Source organism: Gopherus evgoodei, chromosome 13, assembly GCF_007399415.2.
Source record: "Gopherus evgoodei ecotype Sinaloan lineage chromosome 13, rGopEvg1_v1.p, whole genome shotgun sequence".
Taxonomy (NCBI): domain Eukaryota; kingdom Metazoa; phylum Chordata; order Testudines; family Testudinidae; genus Gopherus; species Gopherus evgoodei.
In genome coordinates this window covers 24,215,686-24,243,615 of record NC_044334.1, presented here as the reverse complement: position 1 = coordinate 24,243,615, position 27,930 = coordinate 24,215,686, and the positions used below count along the sequence as shown (strand labels likewise).

General features: G+C 49.9%; 1 protein-coding gene across 1 annotated transcript in view; it reads right to left on the bottom strand.

The window, feature by feature from the left end:
- KSR2 (kinase suppressor of ras 2) overlaps window positions 1-27,930 on the bottom strand; it is a 288,342-nt gene that overhangs the window by 147,058 nt on the left and 113,354 nt on the right. Inside the window, 1 exon segment of the mRNA XM_030583327.1 lies at window positions 15,137-15,318. Within this exon segment, the coding sequence (XP_030439187.1) occupies window positions 15,137-15,318 (182 nt within the window).

Here is a 27,930-nt window from a genome sequence, read left to right as displayed (position 1 = left end):
CTCCAATCTCCTGATGGGGAACCCAATCGTGAAGACCCTCGTCTGATTGGGGACCAGACTCCCGGGGATGCCTGGCTGATGCTCCAGCTGCTCTCAGATCCTCTTGTAGCCCCATCTGGGCTAGGAATCTGCTCCTCAGAGCGGTGCTTCTCCTTCAACTGCACGATTAACTGTGCCTTGGTGAATTTCCCCATGCGTAACCCTCTCTTTGTGCACAGGATCACAAGGTCCTTCTTAAGGAGATGGTGATAGGCCATCACTTTACCGTTCCCAAGTGGCTCAGGACTCACAGGCCTGTGTGCTCTTGGCTCCCCCATGGTTTCCAGGAAAAACCCCTGGTGTGCCAGCCCTTCTCGTGATCACCACCTCTTTGCCAGGGTCGAGCTGCAGACTCCTCCGCCCCTGGGACTGCTCCTGCAATCCCCAGGGGAACCCTGCTACTGCAAAGATCCTTCTCTCTCCCAAGGTCGAGCGGCAAGCTCCTCTGCCCCTGAGACTGCTCCCTGCAATCCTCAGGGGGACCCCGTTACTCCAACAGTCCTTCTCGCTGGTCACACATTCCCAGAGGTTAACTGCCCCTGAAACCATCCCTCTCTGAGCCTTCAGCACGCCTGGTCCTCATTATCCCTCCTTTGTTTTACTGCTCCCCAGTCACTTACTGCAAGCAGCGCCATTCACGGGGTGCAGTACATCCCGCCGCTGCCACCAGTTGTCACGGAGTCACCGGGTGATGCTCTGGAACTGCTCCCCACCAAGCCAGGCAGGACTTTGGGGAGCCTCCTCTCCCTTGGAGCAGACTTGTTCAGGGCAAGAAGCTCACACGTCTTCACCTCCTGGGTCTCTCCTTAGAGCATTCAGCATCCTCTGCCCCTCCGGGCGCTTCCCACAGCGAGCCCGCCTCAGTGGGGTCCTGGGGAAGCCACCGGGTTCTGCACCCCCACTTTGCAGTCAGACGTGACTCTCAGCCAGCCAGTAAAACAGAGGTTTATTCAATGACAGGAACAGGGTCTAAAACAGAGCTTGTAGATACAGAGAACCGGACCCCTCAGCCGGGTCCATTCTGGGGGTCAATGAGCCTGACCCCCACGTCTGCCCACAGCCAGCTCCAGACTAACAACCCCTTCCAGCTCCTCCTCTCTGCTCAGCCCCTTTCCCGGGCCAGGAGGTCACCTGATCTCTTTGTCTCCAACACCTTCAGCTGGCACCTTTGCAGAGGAGGGGCCCAGGCCATCAGTTGCTAGGAGACAGAGGGTCAGGCATTTAGGTGCACTGGCCATTGCTCTGCCAGATACTTAAGAACTGCCATGGGGACACTGAGGCACCAACACAGTATTCAGAGAAAACATTAAGAACATTCCCAGTTCATCACACAGGCATGTCATATTCAGTCACTTTACTGGTTTAAATACTTACATTATGATTCCCCTCCCCCCATTCTCAGCCTCTCAGGGTCAATTAGACTTAATCAGCCAAAACTGTATTCTTTCTTCTCTGCACAACATTGCCAGAATAGGAAATCCTCCAGATTCAGGACTTGATGTTTGCCAGCTTGGCTTTGTAGTGCTGATGCATGAAGCAGCCAGACAGCGGCCCTTCGTTAATGATGTTGTAGCGTTCGGCTTTTCCAAAGAGGCGCTTGTCTTAGCAGGATATGCCTGCCAGGGAAGAAAGACGCTCATATTCTACTGTCAGTTAACACCTGACAGGCAACCCCTGAATCAACCGGACCAGACTGCGGCTCCACATTTACTGCTGGCTTCACATTACTGTCCCTCATTAGCGTCAGTGTAGTTGCTCCAGCTTTACACCCACAGAGGTGAGCACAGAACCAGACCCCCTCACCATCAGCGTGGTTGCACAAGGGGATTGACAGAAAGCAGGAGCCGGTGCGCTGTGTGCGCACCCATGTACAGCTAGAACTGAAACCAGAACTGCCCACTAACAATGGGGCCTTTACATTCCATCAGCACAGCAAACACACACCCACTGCTGCCCCGACTTAGGCTCGCGGGGCTGTAAAATTGCTGTATAGACGTTCCGGCTTCAGGTGGAGCCCGAGCTCTGGGACCCCACGAGGTTGGAGGGTTCCAGGACTGAAGTGTGAACGTCTACACTGCAATTTTTAGGCCCACAGCCTGAACCCTGCGAGCCTCAGTCAGCTGACCCGGCCAGCCGCGGCTGAACTGTGCCTGTTCTATTCCACTGCAGATATACCCGCAGTCCGTCTTGCCGAAACCTACGCTTGGAGCTGGGGCTGCAGTTCCCAGCTCGTGCTGACATACTCAGGCTAGCTCTGATCAAACCAATGCACTAAAAATAGTAGCGTAGCCACGGTAGCATGGGCATCAACACGGACTAGCTGCCCCAAAGATGCACCCTTGGGCTCTGAGCGGGTTTGTACTTGGGACAGCTCCCCTGTGCCTCCACTGCTGCTACCTGTGCTACCGTTACTATTTACACTCATGCGAGCAAGTATGTGCCCACACGGATGGGAATCACACCCCTACTTCCTAGCGCGGACGCAGCCCTGGTTTGCAATGTACTTAGGCACATGCCAAAATGTCTGCTCCTCAGGAGCTGGGGGAAGAGGCATCAGGGAATTTCACAGCAATCAAAGTACGGGTAAACAAGGCATGTCTAATACACGGGGAGCACAGTAGGCATCTCAGCACCTGCAACTCACACAGAAATGATTTCTTGATGAAACAAACCTGGACACTAGGAGAGTATTTTTAGCTTCTGTACGGATAGGGAGACAGCACCACAACAAGATAAATGATTTGCCACAAATCACACAATGAGTCAGTGGCAGAGCCAGTGACAGATCCCAAGAGTCCTGACCCACAAGACTATGCAGCTGGAGCAACATCCGAAGGGAAGCCTGACACAGAGTGGTTGATTCCTGATCAACTGAGATGCCTGAACAGTCCTCCAAGAGCAAAGAAGAGGGGGGAGTTACGAGTGCCGATTTAATGCAGCTCTGACACACTCTCCTCTGGTATAAAGACACCTTTCCTTAAAGAACTACAGCCCAGAAGGATCCTAATACCAGGGCTGCAGGCTCCTGGGGATTTGGATGCATCCCCGGGCCAGAGCACTGTGTTTGCCAGTGGGAGTCTCACACCATAGGCAAAGGGCTGCCTCTGGTACTTCATTCGGACCTGCCCAAAGCCTTCAGCTCTAGCCTGGCCTGAGGAACGGCCAAGCCAGCAATACACCCGACTCATTCTGAGCTAATAGGAGGGGATGAGGAGGCTCCTGTGCCAGGGGATGACGATAGCGTCTCTAAAGAAACCAGAGGGCCCAGGGTAAAAAGGGCAGAACTAGCGCCAAGGGGGATCGGGGCTGGTTGTGGGCAGACAGTAAGGTTGAGGCATTGAGTGCGAGGCCAGTCAAAAGGCAGAGATCTCAATGTTCAGCAGTTCAGAGAGGGCAGGACTCATCCATGGGGTGTGTCAAGGCCCATGACCGCATCCCTCGAGGATGTTCTGTCAGGACCAGACCCTGCCCCTCAGTCCCAGGCTGACGCAGGGACAGTGGTGGGTCAGCATTGACCCCATGAGAGACCCTGCTTCCCCAGCACCTCCAGGGCTTTCCCAGTTGCTGGGACCGGTCGCTATTGGAGATGGGCCTGGGGCATAGAACACTGATCCCAGGCTGGATTTCGACCCTTTCTCCAAAGATTGGGGGTATTGAGATTGGTCTTGGTCCATCCTTAACAGAGCCAGCAATGCCGACAGCACAGAGGACAGGGCCTGCCAGCAAAGCCCATAACCTCCCAGTGGGCACGTGCAGCTAGTCTTGTGAAGGCAGCTTCCCATTCCCCAGCTCCCCTGGGCTCAGCGGGAGGCCGAGAAAGGGCAAAGAGACATCAAAGCCTCCCCGAACCCACTCGGAGCAATCTCACTAATACTAGTTCTGGGGCTAGTCAGAAAGTTCAGATCCAGATTTCAACCCACCCACCCACAAAGTGTGGGTGTGTCTGGATCTGAAGTTCCACAGACTGAAGGAATCTCTGAAATCAGGTTGAGTGGGGCAGCTTGAGAGAGAGCAGGAGAGATCCGGGGAATGACCCTGGGAGATAACAGAGCCAAGAAAAGAGCTCAAGGGGTGAGGAAAATTGACCAGGTGAGACTGTAAAGCTAGAGAAGTCTTCGCAAGCTGGGAGAGGAGGAAAAGGAGCAACAGATTGGAGCCAAATAGGGTAAGGTTGGCCTGACACATTAAGGGGAACTTATTAGCATAATCCATCTGTATCACGGTTATGATGTCCAAGCATCTTGGCTAAAGGTTACTTTTTTTTGGTAACTACAGCCATTGGCCCCAGAGCTCTTTGTTGTCTGCATGAAAATCCCAACAAACTCCAGGTGCAAAAGGAGAAGACCTGAACTCAGATCTGATGGGAGCTGCCTGGACAAATAGGCCCCAAGTGTGTACTAGGAGGAGACAGAGGTTAAAATGCAGCAGCTTCATTGCTCTAGAGCAGTTCAGGGATGTCACAGTGAAGGTGGCATAATATTTGCCTTGATGTCCCTCATTAGGTGGCAGGCTGGGGGGAGAGAAGAGCACAGAGAGTGCCCCAGAACAGTATCGTTTCTGTTACTGAAACTTCTTTTCCCAGGCCTTGTAGTGCTCAAGCATCTACAGCCCATATACGATAGAAAGCGTATGTGTGCAACAACACAAGAGAGAGACTGGAGACCATCCACAAAGCCCCGGGGGGGGGGGAGGTAGGGGTTCACTGAGTCCGTTCTTCCAGGTCACAGGGAGAGACGCCCTGCCTTACTCTAACAATGAGTTCACTTGCAGCTCTCCATTGATAGATAGCATGTCTCAGTCTCATGATTCAGGGATTCAGCCAGACACCTGCAGGGGTCAGGAAGCACTGTTTTCCCCTTAGGTACACAATTGGTGAGATGCATTGTAGGTGTGTTTGGTTTTTCCTCCTTCCTCTGAAGCATCAGGTTTTGGCCACAGCTGGAGTCAGGATACGAGGCAGGATGGACCAATGTTCTGAGGTGGTGCACAGAATCCTCTGCTTCTAAGTGCTTAGCTGGTGATCCTGGCTCCCATGCTCAGGCTCACGCTGATCACCAGGTTTAGGGTCAGGAAGGAATTTTCCCCAGGTCAGATTGGCAGGGACCAGGGGACATTTTCACCTTCCTCAGCATGGAGCAGCGGTCTCCTGCTAGGATTATCTGGGCCTAACCTACCCAATCAGTTCCCTGCCATTGCAGGGGCCTTGGGCCATGGTGGCACCTCGGTTCTGCCTGTTCTCTCTGGGGCCACAATGCTTCAGTCTACTAAGCACTAAAACACAAAGAAATAATTGGCAGTAACTGAGATTTTCAAGTGACACATTTGGGAAAATAAATAACTTTTGTTTGGTGAAATTCTAAAGGGAATTGGGTTCTACCCAGGGCCACCGTCTCTAAAACTGAGAGGTGTATACAGACTGTGCGGCCAGAAAATAGTCCCCTGTTCAGGGGCCAGACCCCAAAACAAAGGTTTTTGAATTCAGGGTCCGGGCATGGAACACTCTGGCTAACCGAATGAAATGGTGTGTCGTACTGCCTTCAGAGGGGAAAGGAGAGCTGATTAGCACACATGGCCTTGGGGGAGGACATATCAAGGAGAGCTGATCATTAATCCACCCCACAGGATGCTAGCAGTTGGATACACGTCTACAAGATTGAGGTGCTGCAGAGGGGAGAATCCCGAGTGCTAAAGAGACACAGAATCACAGGAAAATATGAATGACACCAACCCTCTCCAAGACACCCTGATGAAGGTGACTCTGAGGAATGCTGGATGTGCCAGACCTGGACTATTAATATAGCTATCCACTCTAGAAAGCAGGAAAGGCCTGAGAAAGGGACCCGCCACAGCAAATTCACAGGGCAATAACAGTAATGTAGCCACCCCTGAGTAAAAACACCAGCCCCGATACACATTCATGGGAAACAGGCGGTAGTGCTGTGGGGCAGAGGTGCGGAGACCACAGGGGGCATAGTAACTGGATCTAGCCAGAACAAAGGCTCCCCTTCCACTCAGAGATTTATTCTTCAGCTGCCCAGGGAGTCTGTGATGCCTTAATTAGTTAATGGGTGCAAAGTTCTTTGAGCTTACTGGACAAAAGACAATGTAAAAAGTGCTTATCCCAGGTAGTTAAATCCCTGCAGCAAAAGCAAGAGAAACGTAATGCCACTTGATTAGCAGGAAAACTGCAGAGACCCTGCAGCCAATGGGAAAAAAGGGTCCATTCTACCAAAGCTCAAGAGAGAAACAGCCTGGACGAAAATGTACAGCCCAAAGGAGAAGGCACTTCTAGCTCCTAAACAGCAATACACGTGGCAAAGATGTAAAAAGGCACCCATTGGTCACCGTAACCCAATGAGATCACGAAATGCAACAGCTCCATGCTAATCTGCAGCCAGGTTTGAATTCACACGCTCCCCATTTGTGACAGCTTTCCCCTCTCCATTGCCTTTCGCCAGCGACAAGGAAAGTTAGAGCAAGGGCACAGTCCAAAGAGACAAACCGACCTTTGCTCATGGAAATTCTGCCTGTGCCATGAGTGAGGTCCCCCCACCAAGAATCACTCTGAAACCAGTGAAAGGACAGCGGTTAGGTGATTAAATACCCTCCTTTTCCGTTGCTCTGTGGAGTTGTGCATCTGTTAAGACTCATTCTAATTAGGGCCCATCAGCAGTTAAAAAAATAAAAGCATCCAAAACCACTTTCACCAGGGATCTGCTAAGAACTGCAGAGAGCTCAGACAGGCGCACGCAGCCCACACAAGCAATGTGATTAGCCGGGTGTCACAAGAAGAGCAACCCGAGGCTATGCTTCAGCCAGAAAAAGAGTGGTTTTTCTTAACGCGCTGACAGTGCCTTTTTCTGGCAGTAATAGCCCGTACAAGCTGCTGAAACAAGTATTCCTTGGCACACAGAGCAAGCATTTCAAAGCAGTCTTCTAAAAAACAGAGAAATACACTTGACTTCCTAGCTAAACTATTTGTGAGGGTCCTCGCTGCTGACCTGCATCAATGCGCCTCCTTCGCAGGACAGTGGAACAGGTAGGGGACAAAATGTTCCCTGTTCCTCCTCATAGGGAGAGTGTAACCCCTGATGAATGGGGACAGGTTTCCATTTGGCCGGTGTTGGTAGCCCTGCAGGGAGCTGCTGAGTGGGTGGGGCAGGCATGACTCATGAGGTTCCCCCTTGACTGTGGTGGGTACATCTGGCCTTGGAGCTGGGATGCAATTCCCCACTCGAGGAGACGTACCTGCAGTAGCTCTGATTGAGCCAGTACGCTAAACATAAAGTGTAGCCATGGCAGCACAAACAGCAGGCGGGGTTGGCCAGCCCACATACAGCTCAGATAGGTACATAACTCAGGGCAACAAGCCCCTGCCACTGTCGTGGCTACACTAACACAGCAGCTTGATCAGAGGTAGGGTGGGTAGGTAGTGGGGGGTGGGAGAGGATGTGAGGGTGTGGGGCAGAGCAGTTGAGAGCAGGAACCCTAGGGAGAAGGCCTAGGCTGCGGGTTTGTGCAGGGAGATTTTGGAATTACCCTTTTTGTTAATAGGACGGAGCCCAGGAAAGGTGGCTTTCGGACCCAATGAACGTGCAGCTTCTGCTTGCAGCTGGGTGGGGTGTCCCTCAACTGACAGGGGGACCGCGGAAGGGACAGCGAAATGAAGAGTCCAAATTCCAAAGGGAGGCCCCGTGGCTTTGGGTCCAAAAGTGCTCGTGCTGCCCTGAAGTCTCCAGTTATGTCGGGGCGAACCCGTACAGGCAGTGCTTAATTTGCAATGAAAGAGGTGATGGGGCTCAAGCAATGTTTTTATATTCATAAATGATGCGCAAGCCCAGAGGTGCCGGGGCTAGGAACTGCCAGGCCCAGAGGTGCCGGGGCTAGGAACTGCCAGGCCCAGAGGTGCCGGGGCTGGATTAGCTGATCTGCCTCCTCAGAGGATCCCCTGAGGGAAGGGGACATTTGAATGTGACACGGGGACTAGGAACTGCTGAGCCCAGAGGTGCCAGGGCTCCGCCCTGGCAAACCTAGCATAAATTACACACTGTTTACAGGCAACAACTGAGGATGTGGCTTGAGTCCTGCCTTTCAGAGAGGAGCAGAGCATGGTGAACACTCCCCAGGAGCCTGCTTTTTCCACCAAGGGATTAGGTGCATGAAGGCCAGGAGAAAGCGTGCTCTCGGGGTTAAGGCTGGATGGGGACTCTGGAGATCAAGGTTTGATTCCCAACCATATCAGAGACTCCTCACATGTCCTTGACTTAATCAGTCTGTCCCTTTGTTCCCCATCTGTGCAACAGGGAGACTAAAGCCAACCTACCGCAGAGAGGGTCAGTGATTTGCTAAGGACAGCGAGGCGCTGGCTCAGAAATGGGGGCCATGTCACTAGGTAGGTTGAAGTAAGGTCTGTTGGGCAGAACAAGGGGGAATGCAGAGTGCTCCAAAGGGGTGGATGTAACACATGCCTCCCTTAGGACAATGCCCCTAACCACTGCCTGTGACAGACACAAACCCTTCAGGGCCAGAGGAGAGCTGGTCTGCAGGGATTCTTTTTTCCCAAACAAATATGCTTCGGCGCTGTGTGTCACAGCCCGTCTCCTCTCCCCGACATAATGACCCTTGGTGTCAAGCACCATTAAACCGCACCGGATAATCACTCTCTTTTTAACGCCCCCAATGGCTCGTTCTGCAGGAAGGGTGGTGAGCAGTGTGCTTTGTCACCATGCAAATGAGGCCATTGTCGGCATTCCTCAGAATCGACACCAATCATCCGGCTGCTGTCTATGTGTCGTCTGTTTTCTGGGAGTGTCAAAGAGCTTTCTGGAAGGTGGAGATTATTTGAAGTCACTCTCTAGTTGTAACTCCAGGCTCAGCAGCAGCAACCGAATGGCAAGGCATCGCTCCGCACTATGGAACAGGGATGTATTTCTCCCCCATGAGAACAGCGGTTGGCTTTGCTGGCATCCTTGCTGGCTCCTTGCAGTCCGCTTGTATGATCAGTCACCTTCTCTCTGCTGGGTCACTGCTCTTTAGCTGCCTGCTCTGTAGAAAGATGTCCCTTTTAGGCAACTCAGGGGACAAAGATAGATAGAAATGCAGGACACATCCCATCTCCTGTCAGTACCCCCAAACAGTCAAAACCAGCAGGGGCGTGAAAAGCTGAACAGACGAGGTTTGGAAGAACATGCTCCTGTGAGTTGCATTTGCAGGCAGCTGAGTAAGCAGAAGCAACTTACCTCTCCTGGCATGGGCAGGGGGGTGAAAGGCAGGAATGTCCCTAGCATGCTCACAAATGTTATTTGTATTTCTGTGGCAACTAGAGGCTGCAGTTGAGACCTGCTGTGCTAGGCCCTGTACCGAGAGAGAGACCCCGGCCAAAGTGTTCTGTATAGTTAGATTGTAAGCTGACAAAGGGTGGGAAAGAAACACAGAGGCACAGAATGACAAAGTGACATGCCCAAGGCCACTTAGCCAATCAGCAACAGAGTTCAGAAGAGAACGCAGGTCTCCTGATGCCCAGTCTAGTGCCCTACCCACTGGACCACACTGCCTCCAATTGTTCTTCTTCCAAAAGGGTGTTAAGATCGATTGAGTGGGAGGAGTGTAAATTACACTATGGAACTGACAATTTCCCAGGAGTCTGCATGATGCGAGATCTTTGGTGTTGGGATCTTGTCTGTAAAGCCCCTAGAACAGGGTAAGGGGTGGACTGCGAGATCCATCAGTGAAGAGCCACCATCCTGTTGTGAATAATTTGCCAGACTAGGCACAGCTCCCATGCTCTGATCATGCAAACATTACACCCCAGACTATCAGGGGATGACCAGCCAGGACGGAAGGGGAAGAGAAAACCCCACCGCTCCAGAAAACGGTCAGGCATTTGCTAGTCCATCACATCCCATTGTGTCATATTTCTGTGTATGCCGCATTGCATCAGGTTATCCCACCACATGGTGCAACCCAACACTGATGCATAAGGGAACCTAATGCAATGAGACACACCAATGCCTTGCTGAGAATGGCCTTTATTGCTTGGTTTCTGGTCCACTACTCACCATCATTCTGGGCAGCAAGATAAATTGGTTTGACGCTGGGGGAAATAGCAATACATAAAAATATCCTCACTCCAGGCAAATCTCCTAGCTGTGCCACTGAAAGTCAGGTAGTTGGACATATCTCCATAAATAATATCTCCAGCCCCCAGCGCTGCTGCTAGGTCCCATTGACCAGGCAGCCTAAGAAACGGGAGGAAGGGGATGCCAGGAACAGATTGCTGAATCTTGAACCATTTGAGAAGGCAGATGCTTTGTGGGGATCACAAGATTCTTGCTTCCCAGGAGGGCCAAGGGAGCCATGGCTCCAGGGTTGCTCTGTCCCCAGGTGCCGTGCTGGGGCATAAGCAGAGAAGCCAGGCATACTGCGTCATGACACTGCCGACGTACAGCATACGCAAACAAATGGCCTCAAAGGAAGCTCCAGTTCTGAAGGCAGCCTGCAAAGCTGATCCTCAAGCTCTTCACCCAGATGTTGTCCCAGTATCCACACTGAGCGTTTTCTGAACACTCCCCGCTGTTGCAATACTCCCCGGTGCAGCTCTCCTGCTGCTGGCAACGGTGGAAGCTCCATTATAGACAAGACACCAGCATCTTTAACCACTCAGCTCTGAGCGAGTCTGACCTAGATGGTGATAAGAATAGAACATCAGTGGCCACCAGTGCTAGTTGAGCGGGTCAGGAGGGGAGCGGAGTCTATTGTGGATCCTTTGCAAAGCTCAGTGACTGATAACGTTATCATTAGCTATTTGTTTAAGGTAACATCCGCTCCATGCTGGGTGCTTTCCAAACACTTGAGGATGATCCTTTGAAATCTGAGGACAGATAGGAGCAGACAACAGGGCAGGACAATAGGCAATGGACAGACAACTCAGTTTGGTAGCATGGCACAAGTGAGACTCTGAGGGACTAAAAGGCAGGCAGGGCGGATTCCTTGCAAAGGTGCTGAGGGAGGTGGCCCCATGAACTGAGGGCCCTGTGAAAGGAAGGACCAGGGTGCAAGAAGTGGACAAGCAGGCAAACAAGGCTGAGGACGACAATGCAAAGCTGGACAAGACAGGATGAGTTCCTAAGTGTTTTTCACACTCTATTTGCAAACAGATCCAGCGTTGTCCTGTGCAAGAGGAAATCGAACCTCAAGCTACTGAGACATTTGTACCTAAGACCTTTCTGGTATTTGCATTCCAGGTCCGATGAGCCCAGCACGTGGAGTTCTGACAGTGTGCAGAGGAAATAATGGGACTGGTCTGAAAGCGTTACCACTGGATGGCTATGGCTATGCTTGCTGGGAGGGGGGAGAATAAAGAGGGGGCAGAAAAGGTTAAAGCGGAATGGATAAAAATTGATGATTTAAAAAAAAAAGGTTTCTTTTATTTACATTTTATTTTTTGATTTTGTTATTTAAGTGATCAGACGTTTTTCTTTTTAAAAATAAACCTATTTAAAACGAAATCTGAATTGAATACAAAATATTTTAAGGCCTAAACTTACTACAATCTCTTTAAATGTTTAAATAAAAAATAAGTATGCTGGTTTTGTGAGTTTAATTAAATTCCAGTTACCGTCCTAATGCAGCTTGACACAAATCCTGAGCAAAAAGTTAATTATCTAGTAAATAAGCAATACATCATTCACCATTTTCGAACACACACAAAATGTACAATCAATCAAAATGGGAAAATACTAAGCTATGTAATTGCTTAAATAAGTGCATACAGTTATGGCGAACCCTCCTAGGTAGCAAACCCACGTACTAAATCTAGTGTGAGGCTCTACTAAGTTGTGCATCACCATGGTTCAGTGGTTTTATCAAGCAAAGAGAATGAACCTTTCTCTAGACAACAAGTGAAGTACAAATGGAAAAGTTGATTAAAATCAATGATTTACATCAAGGCTTTCCACTTGGTGATTTAAATCACTGCTTTAAATTGCCTTGATTTAAATTAATCCACCTTGGCTTCAGGTAACCCCCACATACTCAGAACCGTTGCCTTCTCTGTCCTGGAGCACAGAGAGTCTGGGAGTCCATTTGGAAATCACGTGCTTTTCACTTACAGCAGCGGCTTCAGCCTCCCAAGGCCTCTTGTCCTGCAGCTGCCTATGGAATCTGAAGCTGACAGAGCCCCTACTGCCTCCCAAGGGGGCTCCAAATGGTGACTCTCCCTTCCCTTCATGAGGAGTGAAACGGAACTCCTGGCACCCGCCCCTTTTACATGAAGCGGAAGCCCCGGATGCTAACTGGTAAATGCTCTCTCTGTAACTGGGGGGAAAACCGAGGTTGTGTGTCTGAAATAAACTGACAATCCTGCGCTTTCTCCATGGTGAGCCATGCCTGCAGCAGCGCTGCCTTGTGACTTTGGGACACGGGGTCCCTGCACTCCCAGCACCCGAGGGACTGCAGTACCCAGATATCAGCTGGATCTATCCGGGCCAGGAGAACGCCTGGTAAATTCCCAGTGCCCTGCCTGGAGGATAGGCTGCAGCTCTGATTAAAAGCAGCATGAGACGCTGTGTGTGTCATCTGCCAGGTGCAGCACTGAAGATTTAACCTCCTGCATGCTGAATTCTGTCCCTCCTGATTGCCATGTTGCTCCATCAGCCTCTCACTCACAGAGGCCTCATACCAACGGGGCAAGGAGAGAACACACACATGGATACACTCCCCCTTCATCCATTTATTTTTGGCTGCATGGCTAGAAGCAGCTTTTTATGGAGACAGATGAATGCATTGCTTCCTATGGGGAGGGGGAGTGTCGTTTCTCTGGAGAAAAGTATGGCTACAGCTGACTTACTGGACCAGCTTGCCTTTTAGCTGAGGGATACCTTCCACTGACCCACGGCCTAGTTCTTTGTGGATCTGCCCCTCTATCCAACAGCAGTACCATCCACCCCCAACCACAACATGTCTCAAAGACAACAGGTTTATGTGCACAGACCCCGTGGCCAGCTGCTCCAGATCACATTTCTTCTATCTTGGATATTTATAGGGCGCCAAATACCACAGTATCTAGGTGCCAGTTTCTTGGCACCTTCCCACCTTGGCGTGTGCTCCCTGGTGGAGGAGGACTGTCAGATTGGGACGGGGGGGTGGGTGTCTCTGTAAGGATGTGCAATGCCGTGGAAGATGCCACAGCTTGTTCAAGCAACATTTCACAGTACTGCCCAGTGCCCTGAAAAAGTGAGCGAGAAGGGAGAGCAGAGAAAGGCAAAATAAGACGATCAAAATATGAAGAGTAGGAAAAAAACAGGAAGTAAAGAGGAGGAATGAGAAAGCCTCTGGAGAGGAGGAAAAAAGGAGAAATGAACACAAAGTAAAAAGAACAGGTAAAGGGAGAAAAAGAAAAGGACAGAGAGCGAGAGAGGGGAGAAAGCGATGAGCCAGTAGAAGGCAAATGCAAAGAATTAGAGAAAGGCGGTTTAGCTGAACATTAGTAACTAGAAAGAGTCGGTAAGTAAGTGTCAGGCCCAGTGCCATATTTCCACATCCATTGCACTTGGCATATGTAGGATTTCTGCTTCTCCGGTGACTTTCCCTGTATTTTTTGGGTGGGTTCTGATTACCTTTATATTCACAGCTCTGCTGTAATAGCTTCAAAAGCTCCAAAATTAACCAGAACTCTGGCTTGGGGCTGGGAAATAAGGGTCAGGATCTAAAAGTGTTTTCCCCTCCCCTTGGATCCAGGGCTAACCATCCACCTGCGACCCACTCATCCCCCACCCTGCCATCTGAACACCGGCAGAATTTACACAAGCCGCCCAGCAGCGTGGGACACAGTACATCGTGCTTTGATACCATCTAGCTGTGGGCACTGCAAACAGGGCCCACTCCTCCCACTGAAGTCAGTGAGGTTTTTTGCCACTAGCATCAAGGGGAGCAGAAAACAGACCGTGTATAAAGAAATTTGAAAAAGACACTGACCCAATACAGTTTGTTCCAAAGCTTTTACCTCAGGGGCCAACTTTGCTTTGGGCTTCCTCGAAAGGGTCTGAAAAAATCTGTATGCAAAACAAGTCACAGACACAGAGCCAGTCTTTGCTGAGAAGGTTTATGGTATGGTAAAGGAGACCCATTGGAAAAACTGGACCTGGACGTTCAAAGCTGAGAGCCAGAATTGGCAGCAATCTCATGGGAGACCTGCATATCCAAAATGAAACAGGTTTCGTTAATTCTTCAGTGCCTTTGGGCTCTCAACCTTTCCAGACTCCTGACCCCCTTTCAGAAGTCTGATTTGTCTTGCACACCCCCAAGTTTCACCTCACTTGCTCATAAAATCAGACATAAAAATACAAAAGTGTCACAGCACAGTATTACTGAAAAAGTGCTTCCGTTTTCATTTTACCATATAATTATCAAATAAATCTACTGGAATAGAAATACCGTACTTACATTTCACTGTATAGTATAAAGAGCAGCATAAACAAGTCATTGTCTGTATGACATTTTAGTTTGCACTGACTTTGCTAGTGCTTTTTCTGTAGCTTGTTGTAAAACTATCTAGACGAGTTGATGGGCCCCCTGGAAGACCTTGTGTACTCTTGGTTGAAAACCACTGCAAAGTACTGCAGTGTTTTCCTGAATCAGAGCCTGGAGCCACTGCTCTCCAACACCTGCACTGAAATGCATACCTATGGCTGGGGCTATAGTAAGGGCTGGATTTGTGTCTGTCTTCATATTTTATATACACACACTTATATTTAATCCCTCAATATTTATACACATGTACACATATCTATAGTTACACACACGCACCAGACTTCATTCTAACTACTCACAGATCACCCTCAATATTTAGAGCAACAAATTTCCCTCTGCCAAACCAGTGAGAGAAATGTACAGGCCAGCAAAATGTACCCAATGCTTTCTAAGCTATTTATCTACAACTGGCTACAGAACAGAATCTTGGAGCCTCCTACCTCCAGACTCCTCTTCCCTGCCGACCTGAGCAGCAGTGGAGCGCGACAGGTGCCTAACTCCAAGAGCCTTCAAGGAAAGAGACACGTGATCCCAAGCAGAGGCTCCCCTCTGAGCTGGTCTGACTTACTTGCTGAGAAGGTGGCTTCCATATGGACAGGAGGAGTGGAAGGAATGCAAGGCGGGTGTCCCACAAAGAAGGAACGCAGGGAGCGCTCGGACAGGACGGGAGAGCGCTGGGAGGGGATGTTCTCACAGCTTCCCACACTGTTGTGAATCTTTAAGTTCAGGGGCTTGTTCTTTTTCTTGGCTCTAAGGGAAAGAGAAGGAGAAAAAATGAAGAAAAGCAGCAAAGGAAACGATACGTTTTCTCATGGTAAACAGAGGAGAGGGAAGAAGTGCCAGCAAGCCAGGCAGGAAAACACTAGTATGTGTCTGACTAAAACACAAGCACAGGAAGACATGGGCCCGAACCCATGTCCTCACACATTGGAAGCCGTGAAATCCAAACCTGGGCTCAGATCCATATTTGCATGTGGCCCCTTATCTTAATAATGAGCCCAGTTCCAAAGTCAGATTCAGTTCCGAGGCTTACCTTCAAGCCACGTTACAGTAGTGGAGGTGTTTATCAAGTGCTTTGAGATCCTTGGATGGCAGGTGCTATGTGAATGCAAACTATTATTACCCACATGGTAACACAAGCTAATAAAAATCACATCATTTCTTCCCACACCAGCCTTGCTAACTCCGTATTGCATTTCACAGTTCTGAAACTACGGCATGCTAACGCTACATGGCACATCAATCTTCAGCATCCTACAGAAATTACACTCAACTGCTACCTGAAAAATCTTTAGTGCCTGGGACAGACAAATGTGATGCCATGCTGGGGTACTGGAGCCTCACCATAATTCATTCTTCAAACCTTCTTTCAGTCAAGACTTGGAAAGGAACAAATCAATCAGGAGTCTGCACTGACCAGTGAGAATTTTGGAAATCTCTTCTCTTACCAGCTTGTTCCTCCAGCGCTACGTTTTCAAAACTCAGTGCTTAAGCTATTCCTACAAAAGGTTTGTTTTTAAAACACATCCACTATGCCTGTCCCAGCTGCACTCTCCATGCAAGTGGGTCTTTATGTGCACAAATCTGGGTACCAAACTTCCCTGTTTGGTTAGGTCTATCTACCATCCCAGAAATGACACACCGACACTAACCCAAACCCTCTCTCACCAAAAACCCTGTAAACGGCCTCACAAATCCACAAAATGAAATTAAAAAACCGCCCTATCCCAAACAACATTTATATCCCAATGCAGGAGAGAAGCCAGAGACACCATGACGTGCACTAGGGACTTTGATAATGCTATTGATTTAACATGGAAGGAGTCCAGATACCATGGTGATGGGCGGCAGTATAAAACCTTAAGACAGACAGATATGCAAATGTTGTTGGAGCAAGTAAACCTTAGAGCTGGGATTTTCAAAGTTACCTAGGGGGTCTAGACACCCAATTGCCATTCCTTTAGGTTACTGGGAACTCAGATCCCTTAGGTATCTTTCAAAATCTCCTCCTGGATTCTTTGGCCACACAGACAACAGGCACCATTTATCATTAATATAATGCCAACAGTAGGCCGACTCTGTTACGGACAAGTCGAGAGACGAGAGCTCTACTGCACCTATGGGTGTTCAATTGGAATTTCGTTGCAGGCTTTTAACATTTTTACATTCCAGTTAATTTAAAATGTATTGCCCAGTTTGGCAAGTTGATGAATGAGATGATGATTCCAGGGCCAGATTCTCAGCTGGTGCTAATCAGTGCAGCTCCATGGACTTCAGTAGAATTACGCCAATTTAGACCAGCTGAGGATCTGGCCCCGTGCTACAACAGAGGTTCTGTTGTGGTAATTGGGTGGGGCCTACACATTTACTTGAATTGTGAGCGCAACTGTAAAAACTGTGTGAAAGTTCATAAAGAGTCACAATAACCTCCAATAAATGTTGATGGGAAAAGGCACAAACGGGAGACAGAATGGATTTGTCTAAACCAAAAGGCTATTGATATAATCCATGGACTGTGTTGAAATCACACTTGATAAAAACAGAAGATGTAGAACCAGAAACCAATGAATGAAATCAACATAGGCCTAGGTGATGGGCTGTTCCACCCATCACTCCATTTTGGGGTCCTTAAAGAAAGAGACTCTGGCAGGGAAATGATGGAAGAGGAGGTCAGAGGCTACTGGTGTGAGTTTCACCATCATGGCTACCCCCGCCATCTCCTGGGATCTTGGACGTTATTCGTCCTAATCCTGAGGGATGCCCTGACCAAACCAGGCCAGATGATACCTTCCACCCCTCTCAGCTCCAGCTAAATCCCAACCACCAGCTGGGACAAAATGGGATCAGACTTCAACAGCAGCAACATCTCCAGCTCATCTCATCTAACTTCTTTCTCTTTTCCCCTAAAGGACAGTTAGTCCCATCTTTGATGCCATCGAAGAGATGGTCGGACAAGGGGTTTTTCCTTCCAAAACTCTCTCCAGCTAAAGAGAAAGAGAACAAGGGATATCGATGTAATTAAAGTCTTATTTAATACTTTACATTTCAAAGGATGGAACTGGTTTTCCTTGTTGTCTTGGTCTTCACTAAAAGGTTAAAAGGAATTTCAATTGTGTGTTTGCCATGGCACTCAGCAGGCTGAGAGCTCTGTATACCAAAGCGCAGGCCTTAGTTAACGCTGGTTAATGCTGGACAGTGCTTGGGTTACTTTAACACATTTGGTTCTTTTATGCCATCTAAATTAATACACCAGCAGTGGTGGCCCCCATTGGTATCATGTCTGAGTGCCTCACGCTCTAATTTGGCTTTCCACACCATAGCCCGGGGACGCAGGCCAGTGCTCTTGTCTCCATTGTATGAAAGGGAAACAGAGGCACAGGGAGGCTAAAGTGACTTGCCCAAAGTCACACAAGAAGTCTGGTAAAGCCACATTTCCTGAGCCCCAGGCTAGCAGTTGGACTATGAAAAAATCCATGCAACTTTCCACTGGGCCTCTAGGCTAAGGGCCAACTTTCAAAGCAAGAGGCCAGTCCATAAACCCATTTATGTGGGTGCCCCAAAAAGCACGCCACCCCACACACACACTATCTGACGCAGGGCACACGCCATCCAAGTGGGCAGTTTAGCCAGCCATGCGCTGGCCAAAGTTTCGGGACTCCCCAGTCACAATCAGCTGTTCTTGGAGGCGGAGGGAAGATGCAGATTTTTCTCTCCGCTTTGCTAGCTTGTTGGATTGAATGAGATCCTGCCTGGCACTGTCTAACCAGGACTGACGGGGAATCAGTGTGCACTGGCGGAGGGCAAAGGGGGGTATAAAGGGCCAGACCCCGAGTGGTGTGAGCACCTTGGGTGAAATTCATCCTGTGCAAGGACTCAGCCCAGGGACGTGGCATCACTTCAGCTCTCAAAACAGGGCTAGTGTGGGACTCGACTGGCATGCAGACTTCAGATGGGGCCTTTGCACAGGGGTGAAACACTCCCGCCACCTGCTGAAGTCACCGGGATTGTGGTGCTCAGCCCCTCTCAGGATTTGGCCTGGATATTAACATGGTGATGGGGAGAAGAAAGGTGCCTCACTGGCTGCTACAGCCAGCCTGTGCCCTGAAGAGCTGCTAGAGAGAGCTCGTTCTGCTGTAGCACTTCCCAGCCTCGCTCACTGCCCCAGTCCCTGGGATCTCTGGTTACAGCACTTTCTGCTCTTCTCACGCACACAATGTTCCCATTGAGGCTGCAGCGTCCATTAAGGAAGCCCAGGTCCCTTTCATTAATCCTGGAGAGGTTTTTTTGGGTGGTTGCTGGCGTTTTTTCTGTCCCCTGGCAGCAAGGAGGCAGCGCAATAGCCCTTGATGTTATCAATAAACAATTCCAGGGCCTGGAGGGGCTCCCAGGGCCATCACTCAGCTGCCCAGGCTCTGACACTCAGAAACCGCTGGCGATATTTTCTCACGATTTATGAGGTTAGCATCGACTCCTGCTTGAATTACAGCCTTTTATTCAATCAGGTGCATTTGATTTCTGGTTATACTGTTGTAACTAATTAGTTAACAACAATGCAGGGGTGGTGAGGGAAGAGAATGAATCGTATTAACCTTCCAATGACGGAGGGTGGATCCAGCTGGATCAGCCCTCTACAGCTCCAGGGAAAGATGCAGAGGCCTCCCCAGCCTCGCTCCTGCTGATGGGTCGGGCCAGCACCTCACCATGCTTGGTCAGTGACGGCTGGAGAGGGCGTGAGACTGGCAGCCAAGTCTGTCTCCTGACGGACTTTAGCACTGAGGCCGAACGCTCCAGGGACCGCGTCACTCCGAGGTTCTGCGTCAGGTTTGCTGCCATTGGCCCAGCGACCACGAGAGGTCGTCTCTAGCCCTTAGGGCAGGCAGAGACAGCTCCTGTGGTGCACGTTTGCATTATGGGCCAGCAGCTTTGGCACAGCTCTTCTGCCCATTAGCAGCATTTCCTTCCTTGTTTCTAAAGCCACTAAACCCAACCCCTCGTCCAGCAGCTCATAAGAGAGATTCCAGCCAGCCCAGCCCCACCACGTGCCATGGTATCAGAGTCTCCTTCTGCACCTGGGCAGACATCCAACAAGTGGCCTCCCCCATGGCTGAGGGATCCACCCAGCCCCCTTCAAGTCCAGCATGTGAGGTGCCCCATCCCTCCACCACAAACCCAACTTGCCAGCTCCTGAGGGAAGCCAAAGTGAGACAGGCTAACTTCTCACACACTTCACAGCAGGGTCCACTGACCCCTGGAAACTGGATACAGGAGATGCCTGAGGGAGATAAGACCATCCCCCAAGAGACTCTTATACATGGGATTTCCTCCATCTTCCCCAACTCGGCATCTCATAGAATAAGTCCCCCCACAGCAGGAGATGTCTCCTATGGGGAATTACAGCACCTTTCCCCCAGGGGGAAATGCTCTTGTCTCCATAAATCTATTGCAGAGGGTGTCATAAACAGATAGCTAAGGGTTAATGTCTCTTTCACCTATAAAGGGTTAACAAACAGTGACCTGAAACACCTGACCAGAGGACCAATCAAGAGACAAAATACTTTCAAAACTGGGTGGAGGGAAGTTTGGGTGTAAGTTCTTTGTCTTGGTTCGGTGACCCTCTCGGCTATGAGAGTGATCTCTCTATCTCCAGGCTTTCTAATCTTCTGTTTCCAAGTTGTAAGTACAAGGATAGTAAGACAATAGGTTTATATTGTTTTTTTGTATTTACATGTGTGTAGCTGCTGGATTGTGTTAAGTTGTATTCTGTTTGGATAAGGCTGTTTATTCATTTGTTCTTTTAAGCAATTGACCCTGTATATTGTCACCTTGATACAGAGACCAATTTTATGTCTTTTTCTTTCTCTTTATATAAAGCTTTCTTTTTAAGACCTGTTGGATTTTTTTTTTCGTGGGGACTTAAGGGGGATTAAATCTGCACCTCACCAGGGAATTGGTGGGAGGAAGAAGACAGGGGGGAAGAGAGAATCTCTTTGTGTTAGATTTACTAAGCCTGACTTTGCATACCCTCTGGGTGAGGGGGGAGAGAGATTGATCTCTCCGTACTTGTGTTTCAAGGACTTGAAGCAGGACATATCCTAGAGTACCCAGGGCGGGGAAATCTGGGAGGAGGTAAAGAGGGGGAAGGGAAGTGGGTTATTTCCCTTTGTGGTGAGACTCAGGGCATCTGAGTCTTGGGGTCCCCCCAGGGAAGGTTTTGGGGAGACCAGAGTGAGCCAGACACTGGAATCTTCTGGCTGGGGGCAGCGATATCAGATCCAAGCTGGTAATTAAGTTTGGAGGATTCATGCTAGCTTCTCATGCTCTGAACTCTAAGGTTCAGATCTGAGTAGGAGAGTTATGACAGAGGGGGTCTCCTCACTTGACCCATCCCTGGGAGTTTGGCTGAAGAACCCAAAAAAGCACGCAATCTTACAAAGGACCCCAGGGCTGGGTGCCCAGTTCTGTTCTGTACCACCCCTAGCACTGTCCTCCCTAGCACAGAGGAGTTTTACTGAAGCAGAAGAAAGGGCTGGGGGGCTAAGCAAGGTGAAGCCCCACACAATCCTTGCACTGGGATAGCCTAACGGGGTTTAGATGTCGGGATAGCCTAAGTGAGTCAGGCACCAAATCCCAAAGCATTTCAGTGGGATTCCAGGACCTAATTCCCTTTGGTCCCTCTGAACATTCCAGCCCCAGAGAACAGCTCAGCTCACCCCAAAGCCCAGACAGCTCTCTGGGTGCTACTGAGTGCCCTCCCTTTCCCACCTGGTTTGGTTTCAGACATCACGAAGAAGGACCCTGGCTGTATTTGCTCAGTGTTCTCAGGGAGCTGCCATGCCCACCATCTCCACCAACCCAGTGGGCTCCCTCAACCACAGACAGTGCCACCAGCTCCTGCCAGGTTTTCCCCTCCTTGGCCACCCCATCTCCAATGCCAGCAGCCCTGAGAAGCAGTCAGAACATACAGGGGCATAGCACCTTTGGCATGTTCTGCTCTTAACGTAGCCCAGTGAGCCCTCTTGTGGTGAGGCACATGCCTGTGTGCGCCCTGGCACTGTCCTGGCATCCTGGTGAGAGTTCATTTGAAAACTCTCCTCCCTGCATTCAATGGATGTTTTCCCACAAAAGCCAGAGCATTTGCTCTTGGCAGCAATTCTTGCTTTAGGCAGGGATTGGACTGGAAGAAGCTAGCTTCCTGGAGGTATGAACACAGAATGGTGCCCAGATACCAAGGTGACAGGACACTAGGAATCGATTAGCTAAATCACTCCACCCCCATCCCTGAGTGACTCTATTCCTTGTTTAGCACTCCTCGCTGACACCCCTATTCAGCAAAGCACCAAAGCGTGTGCTTAACTTTACGCCCATGTTTTTAAGTCCCACTCTTTGTGTGTGTTTGAGTGCTCAGTTGAACAGACGTGGATTTTGGTACATGCTTAAACGTTTTGCTGAAGTGGGGCTTTACTAGGAGGCCAGCTGCAGATAGGGCCGGCAGCTCCAGCCATGCCCTGGCATGAAGTAAGCATCTATCCAGTGCTGAGATGACATTGCTTGGTGGAAAGACACAGCAGTAGGTCTCTGACAGCTGTAACTAGATCCAACTCCGCACCATACAGAACTCCCTCATCTTCCTGTTTCAAACACTGGACATGCACATTCCCCAAGAATCCCAAAGGCAGCTTGCATCAACACAGCAAAAACTAGAGCTGATAAAAAAATAGAGAGGTGGCACCTTCTTTACACCATGAGCCCTCTGACACCAAGCAGTCTCTAAGTATTCCTTCCCTGCCCACCACCATGGCGTCTGGCCATCAAGAGAATGATTTATAGCAGGGTTTGATCAGAAGCCTCCCTGTCAGGGAGTTTTAGACATTGGATGTTTCTACTGTTAATTTTCTTTTTAACACTGGATTATTTCTGCTGCTCATTGCATTCCTTTTGTTTTCACTCCAGTATGTCCATCCAGTGCTCTGTGGGATGGTTCAAGAGGCCGTAGCCATCAGAAATGCTGTACGTGTCACCCTAAAACTGGAAAGATCTAGTGTCAGCCTGATTCGCGGAGGGGGGAGTCACAATCTTGGAACGTCCAGCTCCCAGCACTCTGGGCGTTGTCGACACCCTAGCCCCCCTAGAACAGAGCGATCAGGGGGACAAGGAGAGGGGTAGCCCCTAGGACAGTCAGGCTATGTGTCACAAAGGAAGGCAGTTGCAGAAAGGCAGCTTGCAGCTAGGGTGACCAGATAGCAAGTTTGAAAAATCGGGACAGGGATAATAGGATCCTATATAAGAAAAAGACCCAAAAATTGGGACTGTCCCTGTAAAATTGGGACATCTGGTCACCCTACATGCAGCAGCTTGAGAAGGGAAAGCGTGCTATGACAGAGACAGCAAGGGCAGGGAGAAAGACCAACATCGATCACACCAAGCTCTGGACAAACCTCAACAATCAGAGGAAACTAGTAGGCAGAGCTTCCAAAGGAGGTGGAGCATCGTCCCTCTGAAAACGTGGTCTCAGTGAGTGCAGAGTTACAGGAGACTAGTGCTTGCTAGTCATTGCCCCGCAAAACCATCCAACTCAAAATGGATGTTTCTGATTTATCTTAATCCCCTCCCCTCCCCGCACACACACACATTCCTCCTCTTTCACATTCCCCTGGTTTTACCAGAAAAAAAATCAGAGTGTCTTGAGCTTAGTCTCATGCTGCATTGCCTTCCTAGGTAGCTAACTCCATCTGTTAATCAGACTGGCGTGAAACTGCTGTATCCAAAGCCTCTCTTTACTCCTAGTTTCCTTAACTTCTGAGTTATGTCCCCTCATGTCTCAGCCTCTTCCCAGCAGGTGTTCAGACCCTCTGGTGACATGACTGCTCAACTAACTAGATATGCAAGTGTCTTATTCAGTAGAGGTGCGCCTATGGGTCAGGTCTAAATGCATACAAGAACATGCAGCAGTTTGAAATCCAGATCTCAGATTGTCCCTCTTCATAACAATTCAAGACATAATGTCTATCTGGACTTTGTAATGTGAGCCCTTCTCCATTAATAATACAGCAATGTCCCCCCACCCCCATCCTGCCGGGGGGTCACCAGCATTATCACCCTCACTGCACACAGAGGGAGACTGAGGCCTGGAGAGGTGAAGTGGCTTCCCAAAAATCACACAAGAAGGCAGTGTCAGAGCCAAAACCAGAACACTCTGGCTCGCTGCCCTGGGCCGTCTCCACAACAGCATCCTTCCCTTCCTCTCAATCACAGCACATCTTCGATAACCCCAAATCCATGACAACACCACGGGCATCTGGAGACACCAACTGCTAGGAAATGACTGCCTTGCAGCACCCCAAACGTTTTACAGTCCTCCATAGCATGTGACAATTAAACCCAACTCTAATGCACTAATTGTTTCCTTGCACAGGAAAAGCTGCTGCTCATTTCAATGTCTCTGTGCAAACAACTCGCCATCAAGGAGCTTGTTTTGCGTGGCATGTGGGCTCGTTAGCCGAACAGACAATTGAATCAGATGAGGTTCGGCAATGTACCCTCCTGTCTCTGAAGCAGGCTGGAGCAGAGGGCTGGGACGCTTGAGGGTAATAGCCCCAGAACGCCCTCAACGGGACTCCCACTGAGTTGGACACTCTATTACACCTGCCTGTAATCATGTGTCTTCACCTGCTAAGAGCCAGCCCAATCCCAGACAGCTGTCCCCAGGTTTCCAAGCCTTCCATGTTTCCAGGGTACCTTCTGCTGTTGTCTCCATGGTGACAAGTCCAGGTCTCTGCAGTCCCTAGCAACAGATTTATCCTCTACAGAGACCAACAGAAAACCCTGGGATGAGCTAAGTTTTGCAACAGTTAGTGGGACCTTTAAAAATATCCCCAATTATCATCTGGTCAATACAGCTGACTCTGAAACAAGCTGCAATTTCCAGGCAAACCTGGAGACAAGGGGCAGCTGAGACTCTAAACCCCTTTGTGGTCCCAGAACTCCTGAGATCCTAGGACCCCTGTCACTGGAGAGCCCATTAGCAGTGGCAGGAAGGGATACGGCAAGGACAATTCCTTTTTCAGCAGGACAATCAATCCTGCAGGGGATTTCACTGCCAGGAGGAAGGGTAGCAAATGGTTAGAGCAGGAGAAGAGAGTAAGAGGGGACGTCTCCCAATTTCTGAGAGGAGGGTCAAGTTACTGTCGCAACAGAGAGCTGCCAGTCAGCCCAGGGCAGTCCCCAGGTACCACAGCACACTGAAGCGCCACAGCAAAGTTCACACCAATGTTCCAGCCTTGGGGTGGAGCCCATGTGTCCACGGGGAGTCCAGCAGCTGCAGGTTGGCAGCATGGCCTGAACCAGTCCTCCTGAGTGTCCCTTGTTTCCATTTCTCATCCCCACATTTTGCTTTCCCACCTGGATCCCCAAGTATCCCTCCGTCATAGCACTTTCCGTAGACACAATCCAGAGCAGCTTCAGAAAGATTTACGCAAACAAGCTGCACCCGTGGTACCATTTAAACGCCACCCACATTTACAGAGAGTGTGTCGCATACACAGTAGTGGCTGGTCCCCACGGAAGATACCAGCCTACTGCTGCTTCTAGCTAATGGAGTTACTCCTGCAGCTCAAGTAGTGGAGATCTTTACTACAGACTTGAAACTCTTAGGTTCAAATCCTGCTGATGGACCATGCCAAGGGTCATTGTAAGCAGCCTTTTTGGAAACACATGGCCTAAAGAGACACCATGGAGTGCACTCCACTTGCGACAAAGCTGAGCTCCTGCCCAGCCTCTGAGCTCATCCCAGACAAAGCCCCTGGCATTGTCTCCTCAATGTGCTCTTCGCAGGCATCCAGCCCAAGAGAGTTTCCTGCAGCCTGGTGATTAACTACTAATCTTATTTTTTTTCCACCCATAAATCAGTTACAGACCAAATATTTACAGAGAGGATCATTTCCTAGCCAAGCCAGGCTGGTGACAGCTCTCATTATTAGGGAGGATGAGTGATTTTGGACAGAGATTCCCCCCCTCGCTCTGAAAAAAAAAATTGAAATTTAAAAAGGATGAATGATGACAGCTGACTGACATCATCTGTCCGTCTCCTGGTGTCGCATGGATTCAGGGAAGGGTGGCTGCAAACTGCTTGAGAAATGGGAACAGAGAGAGGACTGGGGAAAGCTCTTCTAAAGCTGTCTCTCTCTCTCTTCCTCCCTTCATAGGGCTAACAGGCCGAGAGGGGGAATATATAAAGTCTTCAATCTGCTAAAAAGGAACAAATCCAAAACAAAAGGGAGGGAGAAAGGAACAGGAGTGTGATTAGGCAGCAGGCAAAAGGCAGACCTGCTTCCAAGCAACAAATGTGGAACTGAAATGGCTAGATCAACTCTCCTGCTCCGTGAGCCTCCTCTGCCCCAACGCTGTCCATCGGGGGATGGAACACTGCTGTGAATCTGTCCCTGTACATCCCGAGCTAGGGTAACGTGCAAAGGGTTGGACGTGACATAGGAATCCAAGTCCCCAAGGCTTTCGATGGGACTTATGAAAATGTTACCCCAAGTGGATTGTGCCCCAGAGAAAGAGTCAGGAGAGCTGGGTTCCAGTCCTAGCTCAGTCACTGTCCTTGGCAAGTCTCTTCCCCTCTGTTTGCCTGTGTATTGTCCAGACTGCAGGTTCTTTGGGGCAGGGACTGTCTCTCACTGTGTTGTCCAGTGCCTAGCACCTCAGGGCCACAGGCTCTACTGCAATACAAACATCTAAACTAGCCTGGTCACCACCTGGCGCCCCAAAGCTCACCAGAATCCAGCAGCAGCCAATGGGAAAGTGGCAACAGGGCTATCGGCGCCACGAAGTACTCAGCCAAGAGAGAAGGTAATGTCCATGGGAACTGGCGGTTCTTGTCTCCACAGTCTCTGTCCACAGACGGCCACGCCTGCTGGACCTTGCTCTCCTGCACTGCCCCTCTCTGCAGATGGGCTTTTATGCCCAGTACAATAATAATAATAGGAGATACATCAATCTCCTAGAACTGGAAGGGACCAAAAAGTCATCTAGTCCAGCCCCCTGCTTCACTAGCAGGACCAAGTACTGATTTTTGCCCCAGATCCCTTGGTGGCCCCCTCAAGGATTGAAGTCACAACCCTGGGTTTAGCAGGCCAATGCTCAAACCACTGAGCTATCCCTCCCCCACTAGAACCCAGCATCTTAGCTCAAGTTTGTAAACACATGGAAAGGCCAAAATGCTCAATGGACTCTCTAAGCTCATACTGTGCACGCTCACGTAGGGTGACCAAATGTCCTGATTTATAGGGTCAGTCCCAATATTTGGGACTTTTTTTAATATGGGCTCCTATTACCCCCCAACCCCTATCCCGATTTTTCACACTTGCTATCTGGTCACCCTAATGCTCACGTCCACCTGTGTTTGCCTCCCCAAGACAGTCTGTACATGCAGGTGCATACCCTGGGACGTTTCCTAGGTGCGACTGAGAAGGGCATGTAAAAATCGGGCCCTTGGGGGCTTAATGTCACAAGAGGGAGGAATACAGAAAACTAGGCAAGGTTCCGAGCAGCCTCCCCAGGGCCTGAGAAAGGCTGAGGGGGTGGGAATATGAAAACCCTGCTGCTTTTTCCCTGCTCGCCCATCTGCAACATTAACCCACGTAAGGCCTTGTTCTGCATCCTCAGTCACTTTGCCAGCGATGTCAGTGTGGAGGTTGCCTGAGTGAGGACCTCAGGACGGAGCCCTTAGTATCTGCAAGTCCTTGAGGGTTGATGCCTGGCTCTCCGAGTGCATTAAGGCTCATTAGGTGGCTTGACAATTGGTTTGATGGACTCAGCGCTCATCTCCTGCTGAGCACCCGCATACAGCAAGAGTGGAATGATTAAAGAGTGAACTTTTATCTCAGTTCGGGCGTGCGAGTGGTTGGTGTTACGTCTGTCATTTAATCTCTTCCACATTTCTCCCAGAGAGCAGCCGAGTGAAGGAACACTCCCCCAGCGGCGCTGACTCCTTGCCCTTTGCCACAGAGCTGCTGTGGAGGCACCCGGGAACAGGAGTGATACACGAAACGCTTCCTGCAACCGTTTTCAGTCTCCCAGTTAAACTCTAATTCCCATCACCACACCGGGCAGGGGCACAGGATCCCAAAGCCCTGCACACAGGTGGGTGAGGAGGGGGGAAGGATCAGGATCCCCATTTTATAGAGGTAAGTTGAGGCACAGGAGTAAATTGCCCAGGCTGCCTGTGGTGGAACTGGGACTATAATGCACACAGGCAGCCCTCTAAGGATGTGTCTATAGTGCAATCATGGGGTGCTGCTCCTGGTAGCAGTGTGGGCTGGTCACACAAGTCATCTCCCAGGGTTCCGGGCGGCTTTGAAA